We start from the raw sequence: 9,743 nt of genomic DNA on the forward strand, positions 1-9,743 counted from the left end.
ATCGCACATGGACGAATTTTGATGAAGGAAAATCTGCAAGATATCACCACTCGAGCCCAGAAGGAGGGCTTCCTCACCTTCCACCTAAACTGCACATAAAAGCCCAAAAGTCAATCCTAGAGAACAGTTGAAGTCAATCTAGTGTCTCGAGTTAGTTACCTTAGCCAAGCGGGCCCAAATTTGATATAAAATAGGGTAAATTACATAACTGTTATGATTTGGTAGACTATTTACAACTTTCTAAAAGCCTGAAAAGAATTTATTAAAATGTTAAATATTTTGAAAAAAATTGGTTTTATCATTAAATCGTTGTAAGTTGCAACTGCTGTTTCTTTCTTTTTTTTTCTTTTCTAAAATAATTGAAATATGACAAAAGCATAAATAAAAAATGATAAAATGATAAAAATCTAAAAAGAAATCAGAAAATGATAAAAAAAACAGTAAAAAGGGTTATTAAACTGTAAAATAAAAATGAAAATTGATTTTCTATGTAATTTTCTCTATAAAATATAGGATGTAAACTATAATGTAACTGTTATGTAATAAATCGAATTAAATCCTACTTGGCCCAGTTCATAAACCGGTCTTAAACCTAGCAACCAAGGAACAAATAGACCCTTTATTGCCACGTATTTGGCAAAGGATGACGCTTTGAAGCCGAGAGACTAGAAACATCCAAGTCAAAGAGCATTAAGAATTAGTAACAACCAAATTCCAACGCCAGAAACATCTTTCTGGACGCCAAACATTCAATTTCCAATGAGCACATACCCCAACAAAATAGCCACTTAAATGTTCTCTTTATTTAATTCATTTTTATTTTATCAACTTGTTTTTATTTAAATTATTCCTTTTATCTAATTAAAAAATATTTTTCATTTCCTAAATAGTAAATTACTCTAAAATAACAAAATTATTACATAATTACCCTTAATATAAATACCACTTGTTTCAGATTTGCATTATTTTACAAACTTATCAGCACTAATTAGAATTACTTTGCACTACATTTCCTAATTAATTACTACCTTCTAAAGTTTTTGTCACCAACTGGAGGCCTTAACTAGGATACAACACAACCAAAATGACAAATCTCTCTCTCCTAACACTAAAGCGGCACCGTTTGAAATCTTCTGCTATCTTCTCATATTTACCCTTGCTCCAATCCAGATTCCAGATTGATAATAAAAGTGACTGTTCACTGTTCAGTCACCACAAACGGCGAAAGCGGAGGCGTTTTCCAAACGAGACAAAATGGAATATCTAGACACGTGTCTTTTATCCACTCCACTTATCAACTCAAGTTTTTGCTACGTCTCTGTACTGACGATCCCACCATATCACACAATCAAAATCGATCTCAGCCGTTCAAACTTAATCAGTCAGTTCCTGAGGTCAAGCCACGAAGGATCAACATGGTCTTTGTGCTTGGTCATTCTATTCAACGGCTCTGATTTGTTGTTGGTCTCAGGCTCTTTCTCTGGTGATTCCAGTTGATTCTCGTTCCCTTGTTTGTTCTCCTCCTCACATAGCTTTGCCCGCTTGGATCCAATTGAAACCCCAAACAGCCTGTGTGTCGCCGTCTCCGTCGCATCCTCATCCGTAGAGGTCACCGGCGTTTCTGTTAACATAGGGCTGCCGCTTATAGCCATCTCCAGGGGTTGCGGCACCATGTGAGTTGCCGGCATAAGCACTAAAGGTTTCCCGTCCGCCGTATTACTATGACCTTCCGGACAAACAGAAACATAACCGCGCATCAATGTGGCTATGTTGTTGTACAAGCCTTTCAGCTCTGTTAACTCATGGCTCAGCTGTGCGTTTTCCTTCCTCAGTTTCTCGTTTTCCTCTAAAACTTCCGGCGTCGTAGTACAGCTTGTTGTACGCATAATCGAAGTGCCAATCATCGCCTCCGCAGGCGATGAACTCGATGAAATAACCTGCTCATCGCCTGAATTGGCTGGAGAAACCGGCAGCGCTGCCAACGGGACTGCAGCCACGGCAATTGCCGGAGCAGCTCCTGCCGCGGCTGGAGAGATTTTCCGGCGCTGAATATCGCGCAGGAGTCCTTTCTCGCCTCTTTTGAAGCAATCATTGGAAAATTCCCACCGATCCGGCACTACTTTCCTAAATCCCTGCAAATCGAATCAGAAAACATGAATGATTCAACAACATCCAAACAGCATAACAAAACAGGGAGCAAATAGAAGATGTGGAAAAAGAGGCTCACGTAGGTGTTGAGCTGACGAACGAAGCTAGAGAAGTTGTTGTGTTTGAAGTATTTAGGAAGCAAATCTCTGGCGAATTCAGCAGGTTTCCAAACGATGAAAGTCGATCCATCCTCGTTCCATGAAATCATGTCATCGACTGCAGGATCATCAACGAGTTGATAAGTCTTGGTGAGAAATGGAGTCGGAAGAGATCTTTGAGAGTCTCCTGATCCTGATCCTGTTCCTGATCCAGCTCCGCTTGCTGGTGTTTCGCCGGTTTGTTCTACCGGTGAGGGCATCACCATTCGCTCTTAGATCCCAGCCCTAGGCCAACCAACTAGCTCCTATGGTTCATCAATAGATCAGATTTAACCAAAAAGAATAAACTAGCCGTTTATTTTTCCCAGAAAAAATCAAGTAATTACTTCATCCTTGTAATTTCAAGCAATAATATGTAGGAAAACTTCAAAATAATAATAATAATAAATAATCATTACCTGAATAAATTATTTCTCCTGAAGGAAATGGTAAGATTTTCTCGCCAGCCAAACAGAAAAATAAGAAACCACCAAGTTCATCTAGAAAACAGAAATCTGACAGTAATCCACAGCTAGGACCAAGGAGATATCCATAGAAAGAAAACACGTTGATCTCGCAATTCACCGATAGAGATTAGTTTTATTGTTTCTAGAAGGTTCTGGGTAGAGTAAATGATAAGGCGAGAAAGGGAGAGAGAAAACCGTGGGTTCGAGAAGGAAAGGGATATATAAAAAATTGAAAAAGAAATAAAGAAAAGGGGAAAAGGATAAGGCCCACATGCAAGCAGAAAAGAGAGGAAGGCGCGAGAACTTCTATTTTAGGTCCTTTCCAGAAACTTCTCGTTCCTTACTTTTTTGTATTAAATACGATGACGTTTTTTAGTTTCTTCCCCACTTGCAATATTGTTAGATCACCGTTACGGTGGTTGCGAACTTGCGACGCACACGGACAACCCCAATGCCTACCCATCCTTCAACTTTAAGGAATACTTAGGAATCAGAAATATTACATATTAAATATTTTTTTTATTAAATAAATATATATATAAAAAAAAAAAAAGGGCGGCCCGGTCGCATTACGCGTCCCCGCTGAGCGAGGGTCCGGGGAGGGGTCCCACCACAAGGGTGTATTGGGGGCAAGCCTTCCCTTACCAATTTAATTGGCAAGAGGCCGCCCCTAAGACTCGAACCCGTGACCTCTGGTCACACGACAACAACGTTTTACCGTTGCGCCAAGGCTCGCCCTCTTAAATAAAAATATATATATATTTATTTATTTTTAAATAAATATATATATATTTTTATTAAATGTACAACTTGCCTTATTTGTTTAATTAAGGTGAATGTATTTCATATATATCCACGAAAATTCAAGTCACCGTATTTGTAAAGTTGTATGATGTAGATTTGACTATTCTATAAAATTATTAAATTACTAAAAGTAAATATTTTAGAGCTATTTATACATCATACACGTAATCTTATATCTAATCGGAACAAATAAAAATATTCACATTAAATAGAGATTTTGGAAATTTTTCATCGTGTCTAGTATGATTGGTGGTCAGGTTATTAATAATCACTTTAAATAAATTTAGAGATGATAAAATATTTTTCAGCCAAATTCAAAATACAAGTTTTTTTATTAAGAGTTTGATCTTCCACGTCACTTGAAGGACCCTTAATTTATATTTGGACAATATACATTGTGACTACAATTAATAAATAAAATAGTATACCTCTTATAATATGTTGGGTCCATGCTAGATATAGCAAAATATGTACGAAAGATCTTTCATTTGATATGAAAAACTGGATACATTTAGCATATTATATATATTAAACTTTAAATATACAGCTAAACCATGGATAAAATCATATGGTTGAATATTCTTTAAAGAAAAATATTAAAAATTTGTAGACTTGCTTGTTTGTTGGTAGTATTTGATGCCAATTCTAAAATGATTAGCCACGTCTGCTTAATTTACACTAATTCTTCATTGTCAATATTTAATTTTCACGTTTAAGTCAGTCTAGCTTATATTCTATGTTAAGAATAAAATTTTATTTAATAATATCTTTTTTAATTTAATAATATTAATAAATAAAAGCACACTAATTTATACAGTATATAACAGGTATAATATAATTATTACATCAAATAAGGTATAACAGACGATGTGTACAATTTCGTACTACATAACTGTTTCATTCTAGATAATGTTATTTATACTGTTATTAATGTAATAGTATAATTTTATTATTTAAATTTAGGGTAAATAATTATAAGGTCCCTGTGTTTTTACCTAATAAATTACTCAGTCCCTATGTTTTTAGAAATAATTATATAGTCCTTCAGATTTTGTTTTTGTTAACTCCTTAATCCTTATGCTTGGGTCAATGGTCAAACTATACTAAATAAATTTCAAAATACCAAAATTACCCTTTACTTTATGTTTTAATAATAAAACATCTATTTTTTCTATTTTCTATTTTTTTCTCTTTTTTCCTACATAATCACAATCTTTTCATTATAAACTTCAATATAAAGTAATTGATTTATTAATTTTTATAAAATTATAGAACTTTAATTTAATAACGTAAAATCTATTGACTAAAAAAATAAATGAAAAATATTTCAAAAATTATTAAAATAGGAGTAAGACTATCATTGTAAAAAGGTTTTACAATTCTAATAAATTTTACGAATGAAGAAAAAAATATATGATTTTTAAAAAATTATAATAATATTTAATATTAGTTTAAAGATATTATATCAAAAAAATAATTGCAATTTAAGAAAATTAATAATACATTTTTTCAAGTATATTAATTTCGGTGTATATGTAGTTCAAATATTTCATTAAAACTAATTAGATTAAATTTGAAACTAAAAATTAATTTTTTAATGTATATATAGGGGAAAATTTGGACTTTTATTTACAAAAACAGATGGAAGGACTAAAGAATTTATTACGATAAAACTTAAGGACCTTATAATAATATGATGGACTAAAGAATTGATTACGATAAAATTTAAGGACCTTATAATTATATGATGGACTTAGTAGCGTGTTAAGTAAAAACGTAAGGACCTTATAATTATTTACCTTTAAATTTATATATTCAAATTGGGTCTGTGGGTCGATTTGATTTGGATATTTCATTCTCAAATCCAGTCCACTAAGTGATTGGGCTTAGTCCAACTTAAACTTTACCAAATTTAAGGGGAATTTACATGGGAATTCAAATTTTAAAAATTATTTACAAAAAGAATTATGATTTATGTCAAGGCTGCCGTTATCGATTTTTTTAGCTATTTCACCAACTAAACCATTTTTAGAATCTGACATTTGCAATATAAAAAATTATATTTTTGATATATTGCTAACTAAATTATTTATATTGATTAAATAATAAATATTCTTATATTTATGAATTTCATGTAAACAACCCCAAATTTAATTGGACTTTTTAATATCGGTCAAATACATGAATATCATACTTAAGTATAAAATTACAACTAAATCGTATCACCAATACGTCATTATTCTCTATATATTATGATTTTATATCATAATTTAAAAAATTTATCAAAATTACAACTAAATCATATCACCAAACTTAGTTCTTAATATGTCATTATTCTCTCTATATTATGATTTTACACCATAATTTAAAAATCTTAGACTCCAATTCATAAATTATAAACCTAGAAAATATATTCTAGACTTTTAATTTATAAATTCCAATTATTAAAATATATTAAAAGTACTGATTTTACTAGTTTGAAATAATTCACAATTATGATTTAACATAATTATAAATAAATAGTTATTAAACGATGAATTTCTGTGTAATTTTCCCTTTAATATATGTGGCAGCTACAAAAACTATTTTTTAATTTAGCATCAAATCATTCTCAACACAGGTAAACACATTATTTAAATTTTCGATCAATATTCCCTTTTCATACACTTCTATTACATTAGAAAATTTCAAACCCCTAATATCCAAAACTAAACTTTTTGTAAAAAAACTTTAGGTCCAATAACAGCATCACCATGTGTTAGCCCAGAAAAATAAAATAATTATTTTTATGTATATAAATGCTTAGGTTATGTTTTTAGGATATAGTTTATATTTTCTAGAAATAATACACCTATAAGCTAAGCTTCAACCCGTGGGAAAATCCGGCACCACGCGGGGCGTGTCCTCAATACGCAGCGCGTAAACAAGGCGTTCGGAGAAATCAACGTCAAAACGCAAACACGCAGCGCGCCCTTCACCTTACGCGGGGCGTACTCTCTCACGCGGGACGTATTTGGTAATACACCGTGCGTAAGACGCATTCGCGGAGCATGCCAAGATCAGAGGCTTGAAGACGCGGGGCGTAATCCTTCACGCAGGACGCGACACTAGAGACGCCACGCGTGAAAACCATCAATGAAACGCACTAGGCCTAATGTCCGCCAACACGCAGGGCGTAGCAGAGCATACACGGGGCGTGTCGTCTCGTCCAGAAGCAGTTAACGACAGTTTGAGGAGGTTAAGTTAGTTAATTAGAGTTAGTTGGGTTTGGTTAAGATAGTTGGTGACTATTTACCAAAATATCACTGATTATTTACCAAAATACCACTGATTATTTACCAAAATGCCACTCTAAAAAACTATAAATAGACCCCCTCCCCTTCCTTATTTTTCACACTCAACATAAACACAATCCCCTTCCTAAGGTCCCTTTCAATTTTCTCTAGTTTCTAGTTCTTAGTTTTCAAGTTCTTAACTCCTAAGTTCTTTAATTTCTTCAAGTTCTTCAAGTTTTTCCTTTTCGTTCTTCGCTTTTTCTTAGCTTTGATCCATTTTTTAAGCTCTCTTTAGCTCCGATTCAAGTTCCAATAGTCTTTCTTTTAAGTTTTTCAATTCAATTTAGCATTCCTAAGCTGTTACTCTGCTCAATTTTCAATTAGAATTTCGTTTCCGAATTAATTTTCCAGATTCATCCAATTGTTTTCGAAGCCCGATTCCGTCCATTTTAAATCATTATTTGCTTTCAATCCCTTCGACAAAGTTGTTCCTGACGTTTTGAATTTCAATCTGTACCCAGAAACTATAGTTACACGCTGACCTTTCCAGCCCAAATTCTTTTAGTTACTCTGCCCAGATTTTTCCAGATTCGTCCAGTCATTTTCAATTCTCAATTTCGTCCATTTCCAATTCGTTTTAGCTTTTGATCCCTTATACAAAGTTGTTCCTGACATTCTGAAGTTCAATTTACACTATTTACTCGTCCAATTCCGCATTCTTAAGCACTCAAACCAAGCTCCCGAAATTAAGGTCTAAATCTGCCCCATTTGCCTACCAACGTTTTGCCATTGCACCAAGCACATATCGTACGGGCCCGACCGATTGCAGCTCTCCAAAGACCTCACGCCGACGCCAAGATTCAACATCAATCCGAGATAGCTATTGTGGCTCCGAGTTTGTTGTTGAATTCCAATTTATTCTTATTGCATTTCAATTCCTTGTATTTGATTTGCTATTCCTTTTCAATTGAATCAGCTATATGTTTAGTATAGAAGTTTTTCAATTGTAATTCATTTCCAATTTCATGTTTCAAACAATTATTCAATCAATAAAATATCGATTTTTCACCAAATCTTGTGTCAATTTCGCACCTTAAATTACTTTATTTTCTCGTCCTCAATTTACCCGCATTAGCTTAAATAAAACAATTTATCTAGCAAAGTTTCTATAACGGCGCTAGAGACCCAAGAGGGACTTTTTCAATCCTTGCGTCCCTCGCCAATCGCTTCGTTTAGAATTTAAGTTTTGGCGCGCAAATCCATAAACTTAACCCACTTTAATAATTGAGAAATAATTTCTCTGGCATGCCCGCACCCTAACCACACGTGACAAGGTTGAAATTAGCATATTTGCAAAATAAAGCTAACACCATGTTTTTGTAGGAATTGCCTGCAATCCAAATTCGATAAACAATTAATCATTAGTTTCCGCATATTATATTTATTATAGGATTTATCAACCAAAAATTTATCTAAACAATAGAATATCTTTAGAATGATTTGCTTTAAATAATGCAAATTTAAACATGAAATTAGTAATTTAAACTTCAACTTACATAGAGTATTCTATCACAAAAAAAAGGATCGTTTTCACCGGCGATATTCTACAATCAGTGATACAATATATATTTTTTGTTTTTTTGAAAGTCAGAAAGATCTGTTGATGCATTCAAATCTTGACATAATTTTCTTCGTGTTTTTTCACCATTGTTTTTCTTGCACAAAATTAATGTTTTTTTTTCTTCAGATTTTCATGTTTCTTTTCGGTTCTAAACTGTCCTAGATGTCTATAAAATTCAATTTTTCATTACCTCCTAGATACTGATTGTCTCCTTGATTTTGATTTTGATTTCGATTTCCTTCTTCATTCAGATTGTTACCGTTATTGTCGTCATTCTCTTTGGTGACTGTTGCAATAGAAGACATTTTCGAAGAGAAAGATCGCAGACAATAAACATAAATCAAGTTTGAAGAATGCAAAAATGAAGGAGAAATACTAAGATTTGAATGAGAAGCATATTTGCTCTGATACTATAACAAAATTTCAACCAAAAAAGAGAAAGAAGAAGAAAGAAAATTAGATCTAGAGTTGGTTTACAAGATACAAAGTAAGACTTTATATATAATCTTAATGTATTTATTGGACTTATCCAGAACACTCCACATCTTCTATATATGTGTTTCTCATCACATGTACGTCTCTCCCTGTAAGAATTTCTAAATGTTTAGAGCATTCACGTCTTCCATGTACGTATCTTCTCATCACAAAACTTATTCATCACGTGTCTATCTACACATACCCAAATCGCACCATACCAATAAGAGTATCTCCAACAGTGAGTGTTTGATTGAGCGTCTGATGAGGTGACAATAACTTTGCCAACTTTGTTTAAGATTATCAAACTTTTTTTAATATATAAAAAAGTGATATACTTGCTTACCATTGTTGCACTCTTATAATTAAAATAAATTATATATAAAGTAATGATTCGTAGGTTATTGAGTCAACTTTTAAAGTGGTTTACTATTGGAGTATTTTGTTTAACAAAAGTTGTCAGAATTGATATGGATGATTGGGGAAATAAAATATTATATTTTAGTATGATTTGTTAAGTTTTTAGAGATACTTTAACATATATATAAGTTCTTATATTAAACACCCGATCTTTCATGTTACTTAGAGAATTCCAAATTTACATTTGGACATGTGTATTATGACCCACTTAATAAATAGAATTATGGAGCTTTTTATAATACGTGTGGATCCATATTGCATATTTTAAAATATACATGTGAGGTCCTCTATTTGACATTAAGAACCCGGCAATGTTGTCAGGCTCGGACCGGACCGGTCGGTCGAACCGAGAACCGGCGAGAAAGCCGGTCCAAACCTGACCGGTTATTTCAATGTT

The 9,743-nt window shown here is 32.9% G+C and overlaps 1 protein-coding gene across 1 annotated transcript; it reads right to left on the reverse strand.

Moving 5' to 3' along the window:
- Positions 1-930: 930 nt before the first annotated feature.
- Positions 931-2,967, reverse strand: LOC136210744 (heat stress transcription factor B-2b). The gene is made up of 3 exons (XM_066002135.1): positions 2,705-2,967; positions 2,228-2,551; positions 931-2,132 (listed from the first exon to the last, which is right to left on the reverse strand). Exons 2-3 carry the CDS (start codon positions 2,510-2,512, stop codon positions 1,383-1,385), a joined length of 1,035 nt encoding a protein of 344 aa, XP_065858207.1. The 5' UTR covers positions 2,513-2,551; positions 2,705-2,967; the 3' UTR covers positions 931-1,382.
- Between the last annotated feature and the right edge of the window lie 6,776 nt (positions 2,968-9,743).

The sequence above is a fragment of the Euphorbia lathyris genome, chromosome 1 (genome assembly GCF_963576675.1).
Source record: "Euphorbia lathyris chromosome 1, ddEupLath1.1, whole genome shotgun sequence".
NCBI classification, from domain to species: Eukaryota; Viridiplantae; Streptophyta; class Magnoliopsida; order Malpighiales; family Euphorbiaceae; genus Euphorbia; species Euphorbia lathyris.

Coding starts and splice junctions, on each gene's coding strand:
- LOC136210744 (XM_066002135.1), bottom strand. CDS start 2,512: ATGGTGATGCCCTCACCGGTAGAACAAACCGGCGAAACACCAGCAAGC. Junction 2,133..2,227: donor TTCGTCAGCTCAACACCTAC/GTGAGCCTCTTT, acceptor TTCGATTTGCAG/GGATTTAGGAAAGTAGTGCC.